Source organism: Budorcas taxicolor, chromosome 15 (assembly GCF_023091745.1).
Source record: "Budorcas taxicolor isolate Tak-1 chromosome 15, Takin1.1, whole genome shotgun sequence".
NCBI lineage: Eukaryota > Metazoa > Chordata > Mammalia > Artiodactyla > Bovidae > Budorcas > Budorcas taxicolor.
Window position 1 is genome coordinate 76,600,478 of NC_068924.1, and position 14,274 is coordinate 76,614,751.

At 39.6% G+C, this 14,274-nt stretch overlaps 1 protein-coding gene and 1 pseudogene across 1 annotated transcript; both read right to left on the reverse strand.

Moving 5' to 3' along the window:
- Window positions 1-331: 331 nt before the first annotated feature.
- On the reverse strand, window positions 332-8,860 carry LOC128059958 (olfactory receptor 5F1-like; annotated as a pseudogene).
- Window positions 8,861-10,115: 1,255 nt separating this feature from the next.
- LOC128060797 (olfactory receptor 10AG1-like) lies at window positions 10,116-11,060 on the reverse strand. The gene has a single exon (XM_052653171.1). The coding sequence runs from the start codon at window positions 11,058-11,060 to the stop codon at window positions 10,116-10,118; it is 945 nt and encodes a 314-aa protein (XP_052509131.1).
- Between the last annotated feature and the right edge of the window lie 3,214 nt (window positions 11,061-14,274).

Consider the following 14,274-nt stretch of genomic DNA (forward strand, 5'->3'; position numbering starts at 1 on the left):
ATGCTGGGAAATATTGAAGGTGGGAGGAGAAGGGGACTACAGAGGATGAGATGATTGGATGGCATCACTGACTCAATGGACATGAGTTTGAGTTAAGTCGGGGAGTTGGTGATGAACAGGGAAGCCTGGCATGCTGCAGTCCATGGGGTTGCAAATAGTCAGACACGACTGAGCAACTGAACTGAACTGAACTGAGTATTAACAGAACATGATTACATAGATAATGCTCTAATGAAAATAAGTTGGACCAGTATTTCAAATTTCAAGACATAGTCCATTTAGGCCTGAACCACTCACAAAATAAAGGAATCCTTTTCCTAGTAATTACATTTCATGAACCCTTTTTTACATCCTTATCTCTGAGGCTATAGATCAGAGGATTCAACATGGGGATCACCACTGTGTAAAACACAGAAGCCAATTAATGCTGAGTCAGGGAGTAGCTGGAAGTAGGTCTCAGATAAGTGTAGATGGAGGTGGAATAAATCAGAATAATATCAGTCAGGTGAGAGGCACATGTGAAGAATTCCTTGCACTTTTCCTCCCTGAAGGCATACAAAAGGTGGAGAAGGGAATGTAGGAGTCGGAAGTGAGGCTCACCAGCAGACTTCTGACTGTATCCACACCAGGCACTACAGACAAGATGATTTCATACAGATACGTGTTTGAACACAAGAGCTTAATAATTGAAGGGAAGTCACAGAAGTGATGGATAACATTAGAACTGCAGAATGTGAAGCTGCTTCTTCAACTTGTCTGAAACGTGGAGTTGAGCAGTCCTACAGTGAAAGCACCTGCTGCCATTTTCAGGCAGACCATCCTGGACATGATCAAGGAGTAAAGGAGAGGGCTGCATATGGCCACATAGCGGTCACGGGCCATTAACCCTAAAAGGATGCATTCAGTCGTGGCCAAGGCTAAAGAGAAGTTCATCTGCAGAAGGTCAGTCACTCAGTCGTGTCCGACTCTTTGCAACCCCATGAATTGCAGCACGCCAGGCCTCCCTGTCCATCACCAACTCCCGGAGTTCACTTGGACTCATGTCCATTGAGTCAGTGTTGCCAACCAGCCATCTCATCCTCTGTTGTCCCCTTCTCCTCCTGACCCCAATCCCTCCAAGCATCAAAGTTTTTTCCAATGCGTCAACTCTTCGCATGAGGTGGCCAAAGTACTGGAGTTTCAGCTTTAGCATCATTCCTTCCAAAGAAATCCCAGGGTTGATCTCCTTCAGAATGGACTGGTTGGATCTCCTTGAAGTCCAAGGGACTCTCAAGAGTCTTCTCCAACACCACAGTTCAAAAGCATCAATTCTTCGGCACTCAGCCTTCTTCACAGTTGAACTCTCACATCCATACATGACCACAGGAAAAAGCATAGCCTTGACTAGATGGGCCTTAGTCGGCAAAGTAATGTCTCTGCTTTTGAATATGCTATCTAGGTTGGTCATGACTTGTCTTCCAAGGAGTAAGTGTCTTTTAATTTCATGGCTGCAATCACCATCTGCAGTGATTTTGGAGCCCAAAAAATAAAGTCTGACACTGTTTCCACTGTTTTCTCATTTATTTGCCATGAAGTGATAGGACTGGATGCCATGATCTTCGTTTTCGGAGTGTTGAGCTTTAGGCCAACTTTTCACTCTCCTCTTTCACTTTCATCAAGAGGCTTTTTAGCTCTTCTTCACTTTCTGCCATAAGGGTGGTGTCATCTGCATATCTGAGGTTATTGATATTTCTCCCGGCAATCTTGATTCCAGCTTGTGTTTCTTTCAGTCCAGCGTTTCTCATGATGTACTTTGCATACAAATTAAATAAGCAGGGTGACAATATACTGCCTTGATGTACTCTTTTTCCTATTTGGAACCAGTCTGTTGTTCCATGTCCAGTTCTAACTGCTGCTTCCTGACCTGCATACAGATTTCTTAGGAGGCAGGTCAGGTGGTCTGGTATTCCCATCTCTTTCAGAATTTTCCACAGCTTATTGTGATCCACACAGTCAAACGTTTTGGCATAGTCAATAAAGCAGAAATAGAAGTTTTTCTGGAACTCTCTTGCCTTTTCCATGATACAGTGGATGTTGGCAATTTGATCTCTGGTTCCTCTGCCTTTTCTGAAGCCAGCTTGAACTTCAGGAAGTTCACGGTTCACGTATTGCTGAAGCCTGGCTTGGAGAATTTTGAGCATTACTTTACTAGCATGTGACATGAGTGCAATTGTGTGGTAGTTTGAGCATTCTTTGGCATTGCCTTTATTTGAAATTGGAATGAAAACTGACCTTTTCCAATCCTGTGGCCACTGCTGAGTTTTCCAAACTTGCTGGCATACTGAGTGCAGCACTTTCACAGCATCATCTTTCAGGATTTGAAACAGCTCAACTGGAATGCCATCACCTCCACTAGCTTTGTTCATAGTGATGCTTTCCAAGGCCCACTTGACTTCACATTCCAGGATGTCTGACTCTAGATTAGTGATTACACCATCATGATTATCTGGGTCATGAAGATCTTTTTTGTACAGTTCTTCACTGTATTCTTGCCACCTCTTCTTAATATCTTCTGCTTCTGTTAGGTCCATACCATTTCTGTCCTTTATAAAGCCCATCTTGGCATGAAATGTTCCCTTGGTATCTCGAATTTTCTTGAAGAGATCTCTAGTCTTTCCCATTCTGTTGTTTTCCTCTATTTCTTTGCATTGATCACTGAAGAAGGCTTTCTTATCTCTTCTTGCTATTCTCTGGAACTCTGTATTCAGATGCTTATATCTTTCCTTTTCTCTTTGGCTTTTCGCCTCTCTTCTTTTCACAGCTATTTGTAAGGCCTCCCCAGACAGCCATTTTGCTCTTTTGCATTTCTTTTCCATGGGGATGGTCTTCATCCCTGTCTCCTGTACAATGTCATGAACCTCATTCCATAGTTCATCAGGCACTCTATCTATCAGATGTAGGCCCTTAAATCTATTTCTCACTTCCACTGTATAATCATAAGGGATTTGATTTAGGTCATACCTGAATGGTCTAGTGTGTTTCCCTACTTTCTTCAATTTGAGTCTGAATTTGGTAATAAGGAGTTCATGATCTGAGCCACAGTCAGCTCCTGGTCTTGTTTTTGTTGACTGTATAGAGCTTCTCCATCTTTGGCTGCATAGAATATAATCAATCTGATTTTGGTGTTGACCATCTGGTGATGTCCATGTGTAGAGTCTTCTCTTGTGTTGTTGGAAGAGGGTGCTTGCTATGACCAGTGCATTTTGTTGGCAAAACTCTATTAGTGTTTGCCCTGCTTCATTCCGCATTCCAAGGCCAAATTTGCCTGTTACTCCAGGTGTTTCTTGACGTCCTACCTTTGCATTCCAGTCCCCTATAATGAAAAGGACATCTTTTTTGGGTGTTAGTTCTAAAAGGTCTTGTAAGTCCTTCATAAAACCATTCAATCTGCAGAAAGCAGCCAGCAAAGGAGATGGTCTTCTCTGATATAAATCTACCCGCCTCTTTGTAGTGATGATGGATGAATAACAAGCACTCACAAAGGACAGGTTAGCCAGGAAAAAGTACCTGGTGTGTGAAGTCAGAAATCAGTCCTGATTAAGAGGATCATCCTAACATTCCCAGCTGTAAGTGTGTAAATCACAGAAAAGAGCAGAAAGCAGATAACCTGCTGCTCCAGTGTGTCTGCTAATCCTGAAAAGACGAAATCAGTCAGTGAAATATATTTTTGTCTGGCCATTTATTATAAATAAATTAGTGTGTGTGCTGCCAGTCATTAAGTTGTGTTCGACTCTTTGTGACCCCATATGCACTGTAGCATCCAGGCTTCCCTGTCCTTCACAATCTCCTGGAGTTTGCTTAAATAGATGTCTGTTGAGTCAATGATACTATCTAACCATCTCATCTTCCACCACCCTCCTCCTTTTGCCTTTAATCTTTCCCAGAATCAGGGTATTTTTTTTTTTCCAGTGAATTGGCTTTTCGCATCAGGTGGCCGAAGTATTGCAGCTTCAGCATCAATCTTCCCAGTAAATATTCAGGGTTGATTTCCTTTGGAATTGGCTGGTTTGGTCTACTTAGAATTGACTCGTTTGATCTCCTTGCAGTCTAAGGGACTCTCAAGAGTCTCCCCCAGCACCACAATTCAAAAGCATCAATTCTATAGCGGTTAGCCTTCTTTATGGTCCAGCTCTCACATCCATACATGACTACTGGAGAAACCATAGCTTTGACTATACAGACCCTTGTCAGCAAAGTGATGTCTTTGCTTTCTAACACACTGTCTAGGGTTAATCATAGTTTTCCTTTCAACAGTAACACCTTTTAATTTCTACTTAAACTTACATTAGGAGTAAAAAGTTTGCTGGACATAGTAGAAATAGTAATAAATAATATTAATAAATTATTAATAAATATTAACAAAATAAGTCAAATATGAATAAAAACTAAGGAAAACAGAGCATACTAAACAAAATAGCCAAAGAAAGAAGAAAATTAATGTACAAGTGAATAAGCATTGACATTTATTAAGCAATTTACTGTGTTGTATCTTGGTTGTATGACTCTCAAATAATTGATCTAAATCGACATTTCACTTTTGCTTTTTGCAAATGCAACATCTATGTTCTATTCTTTCTCTCTTAGCCCACATCCTAAGTACAGAACTATCTTTGCTGAAATATTCACAGGTATTTGAATTAACTCAAATGGATTGTTTTTTCTCATAAAGATATCTCTCTATATTTTTCAACTCCAAATTCATGCATCATCACTCTGAAATCACTTCTGTGTTCTCCAAATAGCAAAAATAGCCCATTTTAAATAACCACTATTTTGACATTTTTCATGTTCTTAAGAATATTTCTGTAGTTCAGTTCAGTTCAGTAGCTCAGTCATGTCCGACTCTTTGCGACCCCATGAACTGCAGCATGCCAGGCCTCCCAATCCATCACCAACTGCTGGAGTCTACCCAAATCCATGTCCGTTGAGTTGGTGATGCCATCCAACCATCTCATCCTCTGTCCTCCCCTTCTCCTCCCACCTTCAATCTTTCCCAGCATCAGGGTCTTTTCAAATGAGTCAGCTCTTCGCATCAGGTGGCCAAAGGATTGGAGCTTCAGCTTCAACATCAGTCCTTCCAATGAACACCCAGGACTGATCTCCCTTAGGATGGACTGGTTGGATCTCCTTGCAGTCCAAGGGACTCTCAAGAGTCTTCTCCAACACCACACTTCAAAAGCATCAATTCTTCAGTGCTCAGCTTTCTCTATAGTCCAATTCTCACATCCATACGTGACCACTGGAAAAACCATAGCCTTGACTAGATGGACCTTTGTTGGTAAAGTAATGTCTCTGCTTTTTAATATGCTGTCTAGGTTGGTCATAACTTTCCTTCCAAGGAGTAAGCGTCTTTTAATTTCTGTAGTAGTTTAAATCAGACGACTGTTCTCTTTACACAGCTCACTAACGAATTAATGCCATATATCTGTCCACAGTAGTAAAAGACAGAGACAGCACCACACACTTAATAGCATCTGTCTTAGTACTAACTTATCTAGTCTATTGTTTCCTTTTGTATTATAATCACTATTAACTCAGCTAAGGCACAAAAATAGGAAATTTGTCACTTCAAATAAAATAAGCAGAGAAAATTTGAATTATATCTTTGTAAAAATTTGAGACAGCTTTGAATACATGCTCATTGCTGCCTTTTTATACCGTTTTTTCTTAAAGAGGGTAGGGTAACCATGGGGACTAGATAATAGGATTTAATTATAGAATCAACCCTCTAAAGTGGAAACCCCATTATCAAAAGTAATTACATAAGATCACATGCAGGTGGATGCAATAAAACACTATGTGAACTTGACTCATGATGTGGTTACAGATCTCTTTGTTGCTTTAATGTTTCTTGCTGAAGTTTAAAAATTATTAATTTTGATTGATTATTTAATATACTTTTTCTCTGTAGTTTTAGCTTATTCCAAAATGGTGCACATCCTCAATCAAGTTATTATACTTTCCTTCAGTTCAGTTCAGTTCAGTGGCTCAGTCATGTCTGACTCTTTGCGACCCATGAATCGCAGCATGCCAGGCCTCCCTTTTCATCACCAACTCCCGGAGTTCACTCAGACTCGCGTCCATCGAGTCAGTGATGCCGTCCAACCATCTCATCCTCTGTCGACCCCTTCTCCTCCTGCCCCCAATCCCTCCCAGCATCAGAGACTTTTCCAATGAGTCAACTCTTCGCATGAGGTGAGCAAAGTACTGGAGCTTCAGCTTTAGCATCATTCCCTCCAAAGAACACCCAGGGCTGATCTCCTTTAGAATGAACTGGTTGGATCTCCTTGAAGTCCAAGGGACTTTCAAGAGTCTTCTCCAACACCACAGTTCAAAAGCATCAATTCTTCAGCACTCAGCTTTCTTCACAGTCCAACTCTCACATCCGTACATGACCACTGGAAAAACCATAGCCTTGACTAGACAGACCTTTGTTGGCAAAGTAATGTCTCTGCTTTTCAACCTTAGGGCAAGGAATTTATCCCATTCCTGTGTTAATCCAGCTCATTTCTTGAGTGAAATAAATGAGAAGGGGACACTAACTACATCCACTTATTGAAGAAACACTCTACCTGAGCAAGTAAGGAAATAATGTGAAAATATAAATTTTTTCTTGGTTTTAGAATTGCATTTGTTTTTTCTTTTTTTTAAATTTATTGATTTTTTTTTTAATGAAGGATAATTGCTTTACAGAATTGTGTTGGTTTCTGCCAAATGTCAACATGAATCAGCCACAGGTATACATGGAAACTTATATTACCATATGTAAAATAGAGAGCCAATGGGAATTACTATATGCCTCAGAGCACATATGCATTTGTTTTTTTGAAATTGTCTGTGATTCTTAACTTACATGGGGATTAACTACAGATTTTCCATATCAAATACACAAGTCACAGGTGAAATAAATTACATTGGGTGTCCATATGAAAGGAGAGAATATTTACAGAAATAAATAAATTATAGGAACATTTTCTTTTGTCATTCTTTCAAGGCAATAGAAATAAAAGCAAAAATAAACCAATGGGACCTAATGAAACTTAAAAGCTTTTCCACAGGAAAGGAAAGTATAAAGAAGATGAAAAGGCAATCTTCCAATTGGGTCAAAATGTTTACAAACAATGCAACCAACAAGCACTTAACTTCCAAAATAAACAAACAGCTCATATAGCTCAATAACAATACCACCAACAGACAGCCCAATCCAAAAATGGACAGGTGGCCTAAATAGACATTTCTACAAGGAAGACATACAGATGGCTAACAGGCACATGAAAAAGTCTCAACTTTCTTAATTATTAGAGAAATGCAAATCAAGACTACAATTCAGTGGCACCTCGTATAAGTCGGAATGGCCACATTAAAAAGTCTAAGTAAGTAAGTGAAAGTCACTCAGTCGTGTCTGACTCTTCATGACCCCATGGGCTATATAATCTATGGAATTTTCTAGGCCAGAATACTGGAATGGGCAGCCGTTCCCTTCTGCAGGAGATCTTCCCAACCCAGGGATCAAACCCAGGTCTCCCATATTACAGGCAGATTCTTTACCAACTGAGCAACAACAGAAGCCCATTAAATAGTCTACAAATAGTAAATGCTGGAGGTGTGTAGAAAAGGGAACCCTCCTATATTGTAGGTGGGAATGAAAATTGATATAGCTACTATAGCAAAGAGTATGCAGGTTCCTTTATAAACTGAAAATAGAGTTGTCATATGATCCAGCAATTTACTTCTGGGCATATATCCAAACAAAATTATAGTTGGAAAAGATATATGCACCCCTATGTTCATAGTGGGACTTCACTTCTAAACAATCTGCCCTATAATTTATCTACTAATTAAAAGCTCTGAATTCCTTTGTTGACTATTAGTCTTTGTAAAACATTTTGTCCTCATTTGTAAAGAAATTTCATTCTAATATTCATAATATCTTTCATGTAAGCTTATCTTTACAAAGCATCATTGAACTTTTCCCTCTGATATCAGAGGAAAACAGACCTCTTCACATGCCAGTATTGACCTGGATTTTTGAGGAAGGATAAGGATATCCCAGGGGCTTCCCCAGTGACTCAACTGGTAAAGAGACTGCTGCAGTGCAGGAGACAACAGTTAGATCCCTGGGTTGGAAAGACCCCCTGGAGTAGGAAATAGCTACCCACTTCAGTATTCTTGCCTGGAGAATTTCACTGAGAGAGGAGTCTGGTGGGATACAGTTCATGGGATTGCAAAGAATCAGACATGACTGAGTGACTAACACTAGGAAGCATGTTGCAAAGCAAACAATAATACATAGCGTGCTAAAAGGCATATTCAGAGAGAAATGCCCAGTTTAAAATAAGATTTAAGTGGTCAAAACCATGGAACCAGTTTGGGAAGGTTTTCTATGCATGTGATCCAGATGATAAAGAATCTGCAATGTGGGAAACCTGGGTTTGATCCCTGGGTTGGGAAGATACTCTGCAGTAAGGAAAGGCTACCCACTCCAGTATTCTTACCTGGAGAATTCCATGGAGAGAGGAGCCAGGTGGGCTATCATCCACGGGGTCGCAAAGAGTTGGACACAGCTGAGGGACTTTCACTCAATGGGACCCAATGAACTCTATGCATGTTATGGTATAGAAGTGATCTTTTACCCAGGAGATCAATGAGTTGGCCATTGCAGAAAATCTCTGTTTGGCACCAACACTGACCCCCAAAATGGTTCTTTTCCTATAAAATAAGACAGTCTTTTCATACCCTCAAGCAGGTAGTGTGTTCTGAGATGAATACTATATTCAGAAGCCGGTATCTGAGGATGCCCTACCAGCGTATATGGAGGCATCCCCAGATTCTTCCCTCTCTAATTCTTGTAGAAACAGGGGTGTGTGTAGGAGCATCTACACTGATTCTCATCCTATAGGACTCAGAGCTTTCTATACACACTGACTGATTGATGGTCATACAGGCACCACCCTTTTGCATCACTCTGGTCACATCTATACTGCAGCTTTAGAGGCTATCTCCCAGCACTGTCTAGCTTCCTCACTCTAGAAACTGGTTTCCAGTGTTATCTTCATGAGAGGTGTTTTGCAGTGAAAAAAAAAAAAAACAAAAACAAACTTCCTGACCTGCCTTGCCACATTTCAGAAGGAAAATCTGGAAAAAACTTTATGAACTCAAATGCAACAAGTTATTACTACTTCTTCCCATCATTCTGTGAAGTCATCAGAGGTATATCTACCCTAAGTTAACATTTTATTTATGTCTTGAAAAATGATGTCATATTTTCAGCTCAAGTGCTCATCTTCAAATGGGACAAAAAGTACTAGGCCTGCTACACTTTGTTGTAAGTCATTATTTTAGTCTATTATTTTTTAGACAACATGTTGGCACTGGGGATATAAGCTTGAATATTCTTGTTTAATCAGAATATGTAGGCAGTGGGACTTCCCAGGTGGTTGGACATGGGTTGGATCCCTGGGTCAGGAAAATCCCATGGAGGAGGAAATGGCAACTCACTCCAGTGTTCTTGTCTGGGAAATCCCATGGACAGAGGAGCTTGGGGGCTGCAGACAATGGGGCTGCAAAGGGTTAGACAGGACCGAGCAACACAGCATGCATGCAGGCAGAGAGGCAATGTTCTTGAATGTTTAAAAGCAACAACACTAACAAAAACCATTAATAACTGCTATGAGATCTTCCCTCGTAGCTCAGTTGGTAGAGACTGCCTGCAATGCAGCAGACCCGGGTTCGATACCTGGGATGGGAAGATACCCTGGAGAAGGAAACGGAAACCCACTCCACTGTTCTTGCCTGGAGAATCCCATGGACAAAGCAGCCTGGCCACGAGAGGCGGACAAGAGTTAGCGACTGAACCAACACCAGCATGCGTTATTTCAGAGATTTCAATACCTCAGACTGAGTTTGGGATGAATTTGTTATTTAAAAATAGCAGGAGGCTTTGTTTAATCTAGACATATGGTATCACTTATCTATAATAGTTAAGATTCATAGAAAAATTGGAAAAGAACAGAGATGAGTGCATAATAAATAAGAAACAAATTTTATGAAGTGATGGCTTTGAGTCATATTACAATTCATTTCAGTAAAAATTTTCTCAGTGCCACCATAACCTCTTTATTTCTCAGACAATATATCATGGGGTTAAACATTGGTGTGATAATGGTATAAAAAAGAGAGAGAAATTTGTCCATTCCTATAGAATGACTGGACTTTGGTCTTAAATATGTAATGAGTCCTGATCCAAAGAATAAAGCCACAACCATGAGATGGGAAGAGCAGGTGGAGAAGGCCTTGGCTCGCCCAGTAGCTGAAGGCAGCTTCAAGATGGTCTCAATTATTCTCACATAAGATCCAAGAATCAACATAAAAGGAACAGTGACAACTAGAACAGCAACTATATAAACTAATGTCTCAGTTAGAAGGGTGTCCCCACAGGCAAGCTTAAGCACTGGAGGTATGTCACAGAAGAAGTGATTCAACTGGGTAGAGCCACAGAAGGGTAGAGAGAAGATCTGGTAGGTTAACACTATATGCACTGGAACTGCACTGACCCAACAGCCAGCGGCCAGTTGGACACACAGCCGGCTGTTCATGAGGAGAGGGTACAGCAGTGGGTTGCAAATGGCGACATACCTGTCATAAGCCATTGAAGTCAGAAGAAGGCACTCAGTGGCTCCAAACACCAGAAAGAAATACATTTGAGCAGCACAGGCCAGAAAGGGTATATTTCTGTTTTGACTGCAAAGATCTATTAATAACCTGGGGACAGTGACTGATACATAGCATATTTCCAAGGAAGAAAAATTCCCTAGGAAAAAGTACATGGGAGTCTGGAGGGAAGGATCCATCTTGGTTATTATAATAATGAGACTGTTTCCCATCAGAATAATCGTATACATGATCAAAAACACCCCGAAAAGAAATCCCTGTAGGTCAGGAATATCGGAGAAGCCAAGCAAGATGAAATCCACCAATGTATTCTGGTTCCACTGTGGGGGATTTTGTCCTCTGGATCCCATCTGCAAACAAAAGGGTTAGAAGTCACTACAATTCACTGGACCCAGCAGTGAAATGGATTAAAATAAATTGATGATTTTAACTTCACTGACAGAATATAGAGAACCTGTTTGCCAGTGTAGGAGATGTAAGAGACACAAGTCCAATCCCTGGGTTGGGAAGAGCCCCGGAGGAGGGCATGGCAACCCACTCCTGTATTCTTGCTTGGAGAATCCCATGGCTAGAGGAGCGTGGGGATTCATGGAGTCGCAAAGACTCAGACATGACTGAAGGGAATTAATGCATGTTCACACACAATATAATATATATATCCATTTAAAATTTTATCTGTTTTGTGTTTAAGATATATCAAATCCAATATCCTCAAATTCCACAATGTAAAAACAAAAATATCTTGAATTCTTTTGTCCTTTTGAGTTCTTTTGTTCTTTTGACTCATGTGAGAGATTTTGAATATATGAATAACACAGAAAGACAGACAACAGTAAAATAAGAGCAAACATGAAAAGTAGCCTATTCTCAGGATAAGAACAGCTCTAGTTAACTTGGGAAATTCTCTAAAGAAATATATTTCCCCTTCCTGGTCTCCACTTGCTTTTTAGCTGTGTTTGTTCTGCCTAGCACCTTCTAATTTCCAATTAATTTATAAGAGTCTTTCATATCTGATTTGAAGTGAGCTCCATCTCAGATAACCAAAGGGCATGGTCATCATAACACTCAACTGCAAGATGGAACTCAGGTCAGCCTGGGTCACTCACTCACTGGGAAAGAGGCTTAGATCCCAGATAGAAAAAAAAAAAAAAAATGATAAAACTCTCCACTTGCCTCCATCATAGAGGACAATATTCCACTTAATATATCATAGAAATTAATATTAGAAATAAAACATCATAGCGGGTCAGACGTTCACTTGAAGTTTAGAACATGACATAAAGGCAATAAGAATTGTTGGAATACATCCTCACCCCTACCATAGCCCCTCAACAATCTTAATGACCGATAAACCTGCTTATCAAATTTTAGACCTTTAGAAGTAAGATTATGGAGGCTTCCCAGGCGGCTCAGGGCATACTGTCTAAAAGAGTCAGACATGACTTAGTGACTAAACAACAAAAACTAAAAGATTATAGCCTTCACAAGGTAACTAAATATGAGAAAGGGAAAATAAAATGTCTAAGAGAATTTAATCTCAGAGTTCATGCCAGACAAAATGTAAGAGGTCCATTTGTATGTGTTATTATCTTTAAATATGAGTTTCTTAATATATGCATTATATTATATATATATAATGCATTGTGAATGAGTAATATATATTCTAAATATCTGAATCTGAATAACTATCAAATACACAGTGCTAAATGCAGTGTAGCATTTCTCTAATCAACTCCTTTTAATACTTAAGCATTTTCACCAAATACATTTAGTCTCTCCATCACCAGACTGCTTCCTAGAAATCATTTTTTTTGTGATTTCCAGCCAACCTTCATTAATGCTAAACTGTGACTTTTTTCACAGATTGCTGTAATTTCCTAGATTCACACTATCATGCATTCTTTCTAACTTTTACCTTCATTTCCCTAATTTGCCTTGGCTTCCTTTAGAGCACAACTACCCTCTCTTCTTTTAAGGATCTCTCCAGTTTCCCACTGTTGACACAAAACCCAGACAACTCAAATATTTACCATTTCTGCTTTAACTTCTTAGCTCTCATTAATTTCAAGTTTTCCCCTTCTTATTGTAGTGAATTATCCTTGTCAGTGATTACTTCTTCAGAGTGAATTCTAAAGGCAGAAGTTCCCTCCTTTTTCATCTCTGTCTACAGCTCAAAAGTGTCAAGAGAAGGGAACAAGGGCCTGAGAAGTTCTAGTTCAAATATTAATGATATGTTGCTCAAACTCAGACTTCGTGTGGTTCTCTGAATCTTCTCTTGCCATCTATATCTTTACATTTTCTGATCTCTTTGCTCTTTATTTCCTCTTCTTTTCACTTTTAGGTAGCTACTTTTGCATGTTATATCATCTCACACTTTCAAGATTTTATACCTCTATGTATGTATATATGTTTTATTTTTCTTCAGAAATGATAGCATTTGAAAACCAGCTGAGGAAAGGGGGGATTAAATTTTCAGTGACACAGATGTTTGTATGACTGTGTCTGTGGGTCTTCATTTGCTGAGTCATGTCTGACTCTTTGTGACCCCATGAGGCTCCTCTGTCTATGGGATTTTCCAGGCAAGAATACTGGATGGATTGGTATTTCCACCTCCAGGGAAACTTCCTGACCCAGGGATCAAATCCACGTCTCTTCCCTGCGACTCCTGCATTGGCAGGTGGATTCTTTACCACTGAGCCACTGGGAAACCCTTGTTTGAATGTATAAAGCAGTAAATCAATATGTATTTTGTCATACATATTATAGTTTATTGAGGATAGCTGTTAATACTAAGCATGTGCTAAATAAAAAGTGTGTTATATACTATGGACACTAAGCATAAATAATATGAATTTAGTTTCTGTCATTAGAAACTCAGAAACTAGTGTGGCTTCAGATAGATGAGTCAGACAGAAACCTAGGATGTGTAGAGTCTATGCAGTGAGAATTAAAAGGCATTATGGGAGGTCCAGAAAATAACTTGAGGAAGACTGTCATATCTTAGGGTATCACAGGATTATTCTTTTATTTTTACTTTAAGAAAACACAATAAAATATTCTCCAGGAAAAAAAAATGCACTCATATACTTACTCAGATTCATATTCCAAAACTGGTCAAGCATTTACATAGGTGAGTAGCTTATATATAAGGATTTCTTGACAGGTGACTGCATGCATGTCGATTTTCTACTCATCTGAGCAATCATGGTCCATTTAAACAGATTTAAGTACTCACTGACCAAAGATTCTGACATTGAATAACTTAAAAATGAAACTTAGATATATTCTTGCAATATATCTTTACTTAAATTACCAGAGCTTGTTTTTTCCTAGTTGAAAATACATACAGTAATAATAAGATGTAACTCAGTTGTTTTGAGGGGCAAGTAGCATCAACTATGTTAACTACTTGATTTGAATGGATGCTTGTAGTCCCATATGGATTTCCCTGGTGGCTCAGACAGTAAAGCGTCCGTCTACAATGTGGGAGACCTGGGTTCCATCCCTGGACTGGGGAGATCCGCTGGAGAAGGAAATGGCAATCCACTCCAGTACTATTGCCTG

What these genes read in the sequence shown, in the direction of transcription:
- LOC128060797 (XM_052653171.1), bottom strand. Translation starts at nt 11,060, where the DNA reads ATGGGATCCAGAGGACAAAATCCCCCACAGTGGAACCAGAATACATTG.